The sequence below is a fragment of the Bradysia coprophila genome, unplaced genomic scaffold (assembly GCF_014529535.1).
Source record: "Bradysia coprophila strain Holo2 unplaced genomic scaffold, BU_Bcop_v1 contig_24, whole genome shotgun sequence".
Classification (NCBI taxonomy): domain Eukaryota; kingdom Metazoa; phylum Arthropoda; class Insecta; order Diptera; family Sciaridae; genus Bradysia; species Bradysia coprophila.
In genome coordinates this window covers 7835812-7848696 of record NW_023503501.1, presented here as the reverse complement: position 1 = coordinate 7848696, position 12885 = coordinate 7835812, and the positions used below count along the sequence as shown (strand labels likewise).

At 34.0% G+C, this 12885-nt stretch overlaps 1 protein-coding gene across 2 annotated transcripts in view; it reads left to right on the top strand.

The window, feature by feature from the left end:
* The window catches only part of LOC119077735 (toll-like receptor Tollo), an 80024-nt gene extending 67377 nt beyond the window's left edge, over positions 1-12647 (top strand). Inside the window, exons 11-15 of one of the 2 annotated variants that reach the window (XM_037185012.1) lie at positions 1826-1981; positions 5424-5570; positions 5634-5790; positions 6460-6600; positions 10170-12647. In XM_037185012.1, coding sequence (XP_037040907.1) covers positions 1826-1981; positions 5424-5570; positions 5634-5790; positions 6460-6600; positions 10170-10324 — 756 coding nt within the window. In that variant the 3' untranslated portion in view covers positions 10325-12647. Of the gene's footprint in view, positions 1-1825; positions 1982-5423; positions 5571-5633; positions 5791-6459; positions 6601-9429; positions 10018-10169 lie in introns of those variants that run through there. The other variant, XM_037185013.1, reaches the window with a different exon arrangement.
* Positions 12648-12885: the final 238 nt, after the last annotated feature.

The following is a 12885-nucleotide window of genomic DNA, read 5'->3' as shown; positions in this document are numbered from 1 at the left end:
ATTCTCGAATATAGTCGACTTCATTGAATATAGAAGATGTTCTCGAATATTGTCGATGTCCTCGAATATAGTCGATGTCACGTAATATAGTCGACATCCTCGAATGTAGTAGAAGTCCTCTAATATAGTCAACTTCTTTAAATATAGTAGATGTCATATACTATAGTAGATGTCATCTAATATAGTCGATATCCTCGAATATAGTCGATGTCACGTTATATAGTCGACATCCTCGAACGTAGTCGATGTCCTCGAATGTAGTCGATGTCCTCTACTATAGTCGATGTTCTCGAATATAGTCGATGTCTTCTACTATAGTCGATGTTCTCGAATATAGTCGATGTCCTCGAATATAGTCGATGTCCTCGAATATAGTCGATGTCCTCGAATATAGTCGATGTCCTCGAATATACTAGATGTCATTGAATATAGTCGACATTCTCGAATATAGTCTACTTCATTGAATATAGAAGATGTTCTCGAAGATAGTCGATGTCCTCAAATATAGTCAATATATTTGTAGATGTCATCTAATATTGTCGATGTACTCGAATATAGTCGATGTCTTCTAATAAAGACGATGTACTCGAATGTAGTCGACATCCTCGAATATAGTCGACATCATCGAATGACGAGTTATTGGTGAGAGTCTATGCAACTCTCATGGAAAAAAAAACTAATTTTTCTTCCAACTTTTCATATTTTTCGTGTTACTTGTTTTATGTTTTCCCAATTTCACATTTTCCCAATATTTGGTTTCGTAAATATTTTTCCTAATTTACGTTTCCTAAAAAATTTTCCTGATTTTTGGTATTCTGAATTAAAATTTTCCTGATTAATGAGTAATACCAAAATCTGTTACTTCGATAGTTTTAACATTTTGCTATAAAAGTGGCGATCAGTCAGGAATCATCGTTTATTTCGTTGTTGTCGATAGCAGATGGCTTGTTCAAAAATTTTCTGCAATTTGCTCCTAGCTTTAAACTGCTGAGAAAATCTTCCAAATTCGCAAACTACTACCAAGAATAGAGTGTCTACTCGAAAAGAAAATGCAAATAGAAATTGAATAAGCCAAGGACAATTTAGAAGATCATCGAACCAGCGTGTGGTATCATATATGAACATTCCTTACCCCATAATCTTATGATTCGACTTTATAAATATAAAAATTTCACACAACCTCTCTCACCCTTTTATCGGGCTAATAATAAATGTATCAGGCTTACGGACAGGATAAAATTGTCAAATCAATATTTTTATTACGCAATAATTTCAAATAAACGATTGGAAACATGCAATCTCTTTCGTATTTTACCGAGGTAAGAGAAAGTGAAGATAGAAAAAAAAACGAACACAAAAATACACACAGAACCTTCCCATTTACCAAAAGTATTCGTGTCACGAAATCACATTGAATTTTCCCAGCGATTTTCTATATGATTCTATATCTTCTTTCACATAATACTCAACGAATGCTATTATTACATTGTTTTCTTTGGGCTTTTAGTAAGCCCCTCATAACACATCTATGGAGGGTTGCATGGTGCTGTATATTAAATTGATATACAGAAGACATACTCGCTACAAAAATTCAATGTATAATCATGTTATCCCACATGAAAAAAAAGAGAAGAAAATGTCCAATCCGGATATAGTCGTGCCATAGAAATATCTAATCGTACAGCCATGATGTTCGTCTTCTATCTTTTCAATGTTAAGAGTGCTTGCTAAATTGAATAGTGTAAGGATTTCTCGTGCAAAGACATTTTCCCGTACATTCGTAACATGTTTCTCCTTATATTCACCGTTCTCTTCTACTTTGCAGTCACTGCGAGAACTTCGTTCGCTATTTGTGGCTGAAATGGGTCCATTGCCAATGGAGTTATTGGTTCCGTTTAGGCAGCTGAAGGCACTTAATCTCTCTGGAAATCATTTGGACAACGCTTTGTTGCAAATACTTAAACCAGTTACATCGTTGGAGGTAAGTTATGATGTACTTTCTCATGTGGTACTTGAATGAAGTGCCGAAGAAAATGTTTATTTATATCGGTCACTTTATATGGTGTTGGTAGCTTTTTGTTCCCTTTTGATAAGTTTCTTTTTTATTATTATATTTATTGGGTCCACGTTCATTCACATTTTGTTATTTATTTGGCGGCTCTTTTTATGGAACATTTACTGGAAGTCGAAGGGAGTTCAGTCCGTATTATGTGGTCATATAACATTCCCATTAACATATTTTTAACCAAGCGAGAGAGAATCGAAAGTTTCGAAAGTTTTGCCTGATCTTTAATTCATTGTGTTGTTTATTGGTCGGTATAATGCGAACACATTTAATGGCTGTGACATGGTAATCGATTCCTTAGATTAAGACGTCGAGGAACAGGGTTAAACAAATGAATTCAATCGCCTTGCAGAGAAATAGACAATTGTGTATGTGGTTTTATACGTCTGTGTTTACAGTAGCGTATGTATGTAAAGTTACATTGCAGAACACTGACAACAAATCATTCGATCTGAAGTCTATGGCCGAGTGTCACGCCGAGTCCTCTGCAAGGCGATTGGTTTAATTTTTTTGTGACCTGAACTTGACACGATCTGAGTCTCTTTCAGTCGAAGCTGCTTATTTAAATCAAGAGAATCGTTCGTCGTTGTAGTGCAAGGGAATCGATGAAGTTCAAGTCGAACAATCAACCGTTTAACTACTGTCCAATATACTAATTTTCTTTGGAGCAATGTGGTTTGTCCACAGTACATTGTACTGAGTACAAGGCCTAATTTCTCATCGACGATTTTAGCAGCTTTGGAAGAAAAAGATGGTAGCAATGGACTGCAGGGCATTACTTCGAGAAATTCAAGAAAACATTTTGTTTTTATACTGAACATATGAATCGGTTAATCCTGAATTGCACGCTAATTCCGATTCAGTTCCTTACGCGGTTGATATCTATCACTCACCTGATTGGTCTGGCGTAACGGACATTATTGATTATTGTGTATACCAGGAGTGGGATCAGTTCTCTTAGAGGGACATCAGTTCTCTTTCCTCTTTTCTATGTGATTCCTACCGATAGAGAACGATTCGCTATTTCAGTGAAGATGTCGCTGCAACAAAGTCAATGTCAACAGTCAACAGATAAATAATTAATTTTACTCGTCTGACTTTAGTCAAATAATAGTAGATTATTCACCTCTGTCCACATGTCGCCTTCGACTCATGCAATAACTCCCCAAGTGTCTAAATAAACATTTGGACAGAGGTGAATACGCTATTTTATCTACCGACGGCGAAATAATAGCACTTTTTCACTGATATTATTTCACCTAGGTAGATAAAATGTCATTGTAATGCACATGACCTCACGGCGATGCGGCAATGGAACAGTAATTTGTTTTTAAATCAGCTCCATATCTAACTCTAGGACCTGGACTACGCCACATCGTTTTAAAATTGTCTATTATTTATTGCATCCTTGCTTTCAATCAACATGAGTCTGAGTGCAGACACTTTGCGTAGAGCGCCATACATTACCGTTTACAATAAACGTGTGTCATTTCGTGAAATATTTTTCATTTCCTATTCATATATGCTAATCGACTGGTTGATTTTCTTGATTACAAAAGGAACTAAATTATCAGCAGAATATTAATGGGTAATTTCCGTTGGGCTAACTATCTCTGACCGTTTGAAGCGTGGCAGTGTTAATTTATGAAAATTGTAGAGAATCAGCAAAGCATTTCACTTAAAAACAATTAAGATCAAAGGGAAGTATTTAGAGAATGGAATGCAACGAAATAATTTTATTGCACAACAACAGGGTGACGTGCTTGTTTCATTTGCACATTTAATGCACTTTTGTTCACAAAAGTGGTTCACTATACGGAAGAGCTTCTTCTTCTTCCAGTTTTCTTATTTATTTCACGGAAAATTAACAAAAATGTTATTTTATGATTTAACAAAGAGCGAAGGAAAATATTCCAAGCATCTCTGCATATTTTACTGCGTTTAAAATTCACTTAAATTTTTACTTCTTTTTCACGTTGACAATGTATTCATATACTCCATGCAGAAAAAAAAAGAAATCTGCCACAATAGACCAGAGCCTTTATAAATCAGCGGAAAATTCGCGAGAAAATTGCTGAAAGCGAGGTGAAACGAAAATTCGGTCGACTTCTTTCACAAACCTGAGAAAAGAAAGTATTATGAATTATGTCACGTGTATGATAATTTCCGAAATAAAGTTGCGCCATTATGAATATGAATATATGCGGCGACAAAAGTAGCGCGAAAATTGAGGTGTTGAAATGTAAAGTTCGTCGCGATTTGTTAAAGGATGCGTTACTTGATCGTTATCAAATTATCGAAAGAAACACAACATAACGCCCACGGTGGTCATGTACAATTTTTTCCAACGATAAATCAATTTCAATGGTATTGGAACTGTTTGTTTTCCGTTGAGGTTGTATTCCATCCAAGCATAAATTATTGGTTGCTGTTCGGTCACACAGTTAGAAGCATGTGTGATGCGAAAAAAAGTTTGAAAAGAATTTCCGGGTCATACACCGCATATACATTATATACCGAAATGAGATCGATATAGAACAAGGTTGCATTGCTCGTCTTTTTTTTTCCAGCGATCATTTGAATAACAGTTTCAATTTTTTATCTGGAAAATTTTCACAGCTTAACACTATACGTTCTGGTAGCGAATTTCCATAACGTTATGCTCTGATATTTTTCGCGATATCTTGAGGCGTGCGAATTTATTTTTTTTTTCCTCTGAATAAATGGAATAAGGGAGTTACATGTATGATACGAAAATAATCGTATAGATTATACTCATTAGCCCGTAGGCCTTGGCAAATGGTAATACATTTTGCGGGTGTGAAGAAATTTAATGGATGGCTTATATTCGCGGCATATAATGTTAGATCGTGGTTGGGGTAGATGTCTTTCATACATGCCGGTTATGGAACTGGTAAAAGGAACACAACATGTACTTTCATGAAAATGTTGAAAATTCATTTTTCGTCAAGATTAGTTCGTGCGTGAATTTTTTAAAAAAACGAAAACAGTTTTTTGTTGCTCCCCCCATCCTCCGCTCAGAAAATTGATATGCGCTTTATACAATAAATTTTGATATAATGCCAGCGAAAACATTGCCAGACACATCTTTAAATGCTTCTACCAAGTTTACAGGTAATCGTCTGATCATCTGTATACATTTCGTTCGTTTGATGTCTTCTGCACAGTCGCTTTTTTTCTCGTTTCCCTTCCTTCGGAAAATTTTCCTTGCAACAAAATGAAAGAAAACCTTTGCCTCAACACACTTTTCCCATCAATTGAACATTTCAATTTCTTTAGCTCTTCCTTTTGTAAGCAATCATCCAATAATTGATTTTATTTTCCATCACCTCAACAGCTTTTAGACTTATCCAGAAACCAATTGAATGGTGTCAATGCAGCAATAGCATCGAAATTACGTCGGATTAAAGACGTTATTTTAACAAAGAATCCCCTCATATGCGACGTATGCCATTTGGGGTCATTGATTTCCGTCATGCCATCGGTAAGATTCAGTCATGCCGTGTCGCCGGATGTATATGAATTCAGTTAATTTATCGCTTTCCAGGTGGAATGGCCAACGATACCTGAATGCTTTCTGCCGGAATCGTTGCGGGGCGCATCTGTCATTGATATCAATGTGAATGCATTGGACGAGTGCATGGATTTCTTTCATGACGAAGGACATGATGCGGCTAGCACATCGCACAATTTCTTAGAACGAAGTGAGTTTGCATTGTTTGATTGTGGACAGGGCCATTGGTACATTTATTTAACGGATTTACTGTTTACCAAAATTTAACGAAACTTTACTATTTTAACGAAACAGAAATTCGGTAAATTTTCGGTAAATTTATGTAAATTCGGTAACTAGGCCCTGATTGAAACTTCAAAACTCAAAACACACGAATCATCGAAAATATGTTTCGATCAAAATCTTTTCGTTATAGTTTCGTTAAGCATCAAAGAACAACGAAAATTCGTGTATTTTGAGCTTTACGAAATTTACCCTCCACACAACTACCTTCACTGTATGACTTTTCGTTTAAACATCACAAAGAACTGAGAAAATAAGATTTACCCAAACAGTTTGACTTTAATCACGGACTGGACAGGACAAATTTTACGAATGTAGTTTGCAATGTTAAATAATATATTATTTATACAACAACACAAAACGACTTGATAAACCTAGTGACAGACAGATAGACATACAATTTTACCTCTATCATGTTTTCTGTCTGTTTCACAACATGGGTTGCCGCATGGTCGTAAACTTTTCCAAGAAGACGTTTGACTCTAAAATGTTAACATTGTCCTCTTTATCTTAAAGTACATTTCGTACTACCTCTCCAAAATATGCTCCGAACTCATTAAATTTATGCCATCTTCAGGTCTACTTATTGGAAACTTAAATGTGCTAGCGTTCGTATGCGGTATTATATTTGTGATGTTTGCTGCAATTGTATTAATTAGTCTCGTTTACTACTCCAGACATCGAGCTAGATATTATACACATGAGGAAAAGCGTGGTGGTAAGTTAAATGTTCAAAATGTTTTGCTTTCGTTTAAAACCTTTAAAATTTATACCTTCGTTTTTGTAACATTAAACTGTGTCAGCGACTATATACAATGTATAACATTCTACTGTGTAACGATATGACTAAAACCCAACTTGAAATTGTAGTGTAGAGGACCGACAATATTATATATAGTAGTGGTATATTGCACCATCAAACAATTTAGTATTTTCTTGTGATAAAATAATTATTGTCACCATTAGGAATGTGTGAATTTAAATCAATTAGGATGTCACTTTTTGCCAGAACATAATGTCGCTGAAATTCAATTATGTACTCGTGAAATGAGTTTTTAACATCCTTCCGAAATTGAATTAACCCATAATTGGAATTGAAAACATTTAAAATCAAGTTTTCAAGTTTAGGGATATTGTATTAACATCCAATTTACAAAGGGAAAGGATGGTTGATCAAAATCACAACCCACTTTCGTTAGTGAAACACTAACACATCTGGTTAATTTTGTGCGGTTTTTTGGGATTATGAAGTTCTTTTCGTTTCATCTATATACTGGTAGTATAGTAGATTACAAAGGAAATTTTAATTTTAAAACTTTTTTTCACTTAGACTCATAGGGTCGTTAACAAGGTGGTACTCATAGGGTCGTTAAAAAGGTGGGTCGGGCGTTATAGGAAGAAAATTAAAAAAAAAACTTTTTTGTCATCATATCCCTTCATTCTTTAAAAAAAATAATTAAAAATCCCTTGAGCCATTACTCTAATGCCTGTAGGGACAGTTCAAGCCTGGTCGTGTATAATGTCTTGTTGCAAGTATAAAACTCCGAGAAACGTAGTTTCAGGCATTGTAGTCTTAGGCCGAAAACACACGAGCAATGTTACATTGATGGAATCGACAATTACATTACGTTTTCCATTGTTTAGCCTGTGCTTAAGAGGCATTGATGCCTTGCTGAAAAGCATACATTTTGGCCTTTTTTTAAATACTGGATTTTAGTTTACTTTTGATGATATCTTTCCACCAGAATCCTTTTTCAAAAATATAGGACCGCAATAACGACCACGAGTTAGCTTTCAACAGAAAATAGATTAGGTTGTAGCAGTTGGACCAGCTCTGAGAAAACTGAGAAGTTTATGAAAATTTCGTTAAGAGCAATCTTCACTTGGAAGCTGCGGGAATTTGGTCATAGTTAGGCCTCACAACCAAACAGATAAATGGAATTTTTGTCTATCACTTAAAACATTAATACAGCAGCCACGGAAGTGCTAGTGTCCATATAAGGTGAGACTATTACTTCGTAATAGACTAAGCCTGGGACTAAGTTCTCATGAGGTGCAATCAAAATTTTCCTGTTAACATGCTCACACTACTTCGCCTTCTTCTCTCTTTTACAAACATTGTGATCCACCCTGTATTGTCTAAATGCTTCAAATGCTTCAAGCCATACTTCTAATTGTTAGATGTTCGATAACTTATCGAATGAGTGAATATTAACTGGGAATTTTGCTTACTTTTAAATGTTAATGTAATGTATCGAAATAGTGGTCGAACTTGACATTTTTCTAATATTTTCCTCGTGAAATCTTCTTTCTTAAATATCCTGAACACCCTGTTAAACTTAAGAAATCATAAAAAATATAATTCCATCGTCAATCTTCAACATTTGTGCGACAAATTTAGTTAAAAAGTACTATCATTATTTCTCTACATTCTCTTCATTCGAAAAATGGTATAGCAAATTTTCCAGGCAACAATATTGTAGAACATTATCTAAACATAAAATCAATGTTTCCATATGAAATATGATAAAAACAGTGAAAAATTAGATTTTTCAAAATTTTTCTTTACACCACATTTTTGGACCACCCTATGTTGTCCAAAAAATTTGAAAAAACTTCTAGGGTTTAGGAAATTTCATTCTCTATCGATAGCATCCATAAAAATACGAAATATTTTGTTCAGAGTGTTCGAAAATGTTCGAGAACTAGTGCACTCCAGACTTCCCCCTCATCTTCCCGAAAACTGACAGGATTTCAGCTTGGCACCCGGACTTTTGTTTTTTCAGGGTATCAAGGGCTATCCAAATCCCCCAAGACATCCCGTACACCTTTTATGGACAAGGGCGCTTCCGTGGCTACTGGACTACATCTAATTCCAGTTATTGAAAGTGTATCTAAAATTCCACGGAATCAATGCTAACTTTTTGCATTGTTGTTCTTTGACGAACGAATAAGTCATACCTTAACGATAACTCGAAAAATTAAAACGAAGTTCTGCAAGATATGAAATCTCAATATTCCCATCTGCGTAACAAGCGCTTTTTGTAATTAAACCAAAAATTCCATTTTATTATCACGCATTTAGCTTCTTTTTAATCATTTATAATTAAACCTACCAGCTAGTCATCAATGGACCCTTTGCACATTTGTAGCCTACATCTAGGCGGAAAAATATTCGTTTTTTGATGAATTCTCTGAACCAAAATCTTTTTTTGAAAAAGTGAAACCATCAAAACCCGCAAAAAGTGTTACTTTTAACGGAAAAACCGGAAAACGCCTACAAATTAGCATTGGGTACATTGCTCTTAAAATGTTTTATGATAAATGCGTTGTGCGAGTAACCATTGGTTATCATTAAGCTATCGAAAAATGACTAATTTCCGGGAAAATATCGCAAATGCATGAATCTTACGCTCAATATTGCAGCGTCTGATACGTATTATCTTGGTACTTCTATGGACCAGATCCAGTAATTACAGATAAAACCACAAATGTCGACGAATACAACACATTTCAAACACATAAAATTTGTATCATCCACTTCTAGATGATCCCAACCATTGCTGACGTTATATGTGGCTCCGCAAGAGTATTTCAGTGCTAACTAACTAAAGAAAATTTCATAATGAAGTATTGAACTCAAACGTAACATCTCGAGTTGACAGTGTTCAAAACCGTGAACTGGCATTAGTTCTATAAGTTTCACTTTGCTCTGTAGTGCAATTCAGCCATTATATTCGTAATGTCTCACATTCAACGTTCGCTTCTTCATCAAATTACAAGCATTTCGGCTTAATTCTTTAATTAAGAATGTGTCGACGCTGTTCACACATATAATTCTATAACGACAGAAAAAGTCTTACAAAATGGATTGTATACTGTTTTGCAAACTATAACAAAAATGTGTATTCGCACAGAAAAGGAGAAAAACGAATTCATCGGGAATACGTATTATGTGTTATACGAGTGAAAGCACTTAATCGTTTAGCAAATTAGCACTTTAAAAGACATTATTGTGCACCACATATATCACCCAACTCCATTAAAGTTTAATTTAATTCTGCTGACACAGACATGTTTCACCCAAAGCCGAAATAAAAACTCTCGAATCGCACTCAACAATTTTTTTTTTGTATTTTATTTTTGTGTAGTAATTCTATTTCACTTTTATTTATTTAACCTACTAATGCATCGTTTTTTTTCTCTCTCTATCTACTCATTCCTTTTGCGTTCATTCAACCATCGATTAAATACACAACCAACAAATTGATGGTTCACATTTTATAGAGGCTGGCGAAAAAAGCTTGGATATACTTACAATTAAAGGCAATGAAATCAGTTTTAAATTTCCAATTGATGATCGAGTGTGTACAATCGATGAATTGGTACCACCATCACCACCGCCACCACCCAGGTGTAAAGCACCGATAACCAAAGAATGACTAACGGTTGAGATAAATTCGAAACTGTGAACGCTAAATCGTGTGTGAATGTGTGTAGTGAACGCAGTGTTTAATAGTAATTAATAAAATGAAGGAAAAAAAACCGATTCATTTGAGGCAGACACCGCACTGCACTTTATGAACTTTATGTACTCTATGTGAGTTGAATCAAATTTTTATTGTATTGTACATGGTATGGATGAGTGATAAAATAGATATTTCGGATGAACAATGATAAATTGTAGCAGAGTTAAGTGGAAAGGAAAATTAAAAATTTTAATATTCTAATAGGAGTAAGTTTCTTGAAATAAAAATATTTAAAAAAAAATGCAGAGAAAAACGTTAATATTTGGTGTTAATAAAAGCATTCGACTACAATGTAAAATTCCAAGACACAAACACAAACAAGGTATAGTAAATACAATTTATTATACATTTTAATAGTAGAGAACCATTCGTGATAAGCAAAGTTAAGCAACCAAAAAAAAAACTATAAAATGAAATTCATTAAAAAAATGTTAAAAAAATTTGTTAATTTTGGTAAAAAGAAGAGAGAAAGAGAGACGAGAATTTTATTGTATAATTGAGCGAAAAATGCATTTGAAATCTTAAACTGTTTTCCCATCAACAATACCAATCCATATTACGCTTTACGTCGAAACCCCACTGACATAAGGCTACACAAATGAAAATTTTACGAATTCCGCACTTCAATTTTGTTTGCAATAATCCGTCTCTAGCGATCGGTAAACAATTTACTATAACAAACAGAAAAGCGTTCATTTCATTCTAGCAGTATCAAATACTCAAGTGTGTATGGATGGAAGGATTTGGATTTGGTGTTTTTTTGCCAACTATTTTCTGATGAAATAAATAAAAATTTCAACCCAAAAACGGTATCAAAATCAACATATCGAACAGAGGTGCATTAAATCAATTCGAAATTCTTTGAATACATCAAATAGGATGAGCTTTGAATTCCATGAATATTTTCCACCTGATATGTGCGTTTCAAATGGATTTTTTTATAGGAAATTAAAATTGCGTGCTTAATGGCGCACATAAACGGTAGTCAGCTGGACATTTCTCGTCGATCTTTGAGTTTTTTTCGTTTGCAAACTCACTCTCAACCTTTCACGGACAGTAAGCAGATTTACAAACGGAGCTGATCTACTACTTCATTTAATATAATTTTTTTCAAGAGATTGATTTCAAATCTTTTCGTTCATTTTTGAACATGCGGTTTGCTGTATCATTAGTCAGAGCTTGTGGTTTATTTTTGAGGTCGTTATCGATAACAGATGATTTTCGTCCATAACAGGTTAAAGACCATTTGAACGACTATCTTTTTAATGATACCTTCCCTTGCTAGAAGATCAGTTTTCTTTTAAAAACCTTTTAATTTAAAATAGCTTTTTTCGCACCTCAGACATGAAAATGACTTTTCGTGCCCTTGAACGCTTGAATAATATGATGGGTATGATGAACACTTTGATGACAAAACGAAAAACATAAATATTTAACAACTGTTTGCTGGCTATGAAAACAAGCTCTGGCAAAACTTTTGTCATTTTGAAAAGATCAAACCATCAATTGAATGTTTTAAGATTTCAATTTACATTTTTTCGTGTAAGAGAAAATTCATATCAATATATTTATTGTGCTTTGAATAGCAGTGCTTTTTTGAGTGCGTACATCGTATGCTCGAAGTCACATTCGAGCATGTTGCAGCTAATATTTAGTTTGTAATTATTTCGCTAAATAGTTGAAGAATCACGAACTACAATTCTCGTAATATGATCAGAGATTTAAGATCGGGTGGTCGATCATACCTCGAATAGAAACACAAAACTAAGCCACGAAAACTTTCAATTTGCTGTTGTGGCTTGGCTCCCATCAAAAGATAAATATATTCGATGCAGAGAAATCTCAACTATAATTAAAATACATCATCCGCATGTTCCTTGCTGTACAGCTTAAATGACTTTTGCTAGTTTCCCCACTTTTACCTTCCTTTAAATTGTGTAAGTGTAAGACACCAATGTTGAATGGATTAAAACTGACTCTATACCTTTCAAACCCATTAAAAAAGTATAAAAACAAAATCATTCTGGATGGAGACGATGTTGTTTATCCAGATGAAATTTTATTTATCTTTTACAAATCTCGGCAAAAGTTTATTTCGTCTGTTTGTTTTCCTGAATCTCATTAGAATCATAAAATAGCTGAGCATCAAAGAATCTGTGAGTAAATAAATTTACATTGTATTACGTGTAGACGAGACAACCAAATTGTTTTTAAAAAAGTACAAAATTTTATTTAACAAATCAAATTGAAATTATTAAGTAAAATCAAAATGAAATTAAATTAATTTACCCTCGAGTCGACTGCATTTGAGCGATATTTTCCTTCGACTAATTTTATTTAAGTTTTTTTTTATTTATGTAGTATAGTTCCACAAAACAAGTATGACTAATTTTAATTTAACTTTTTAAACAAACAATTTTATATCAAACCTCGTTTGTACTTTTAAATTATTTACATTTTTACGATCATCATTT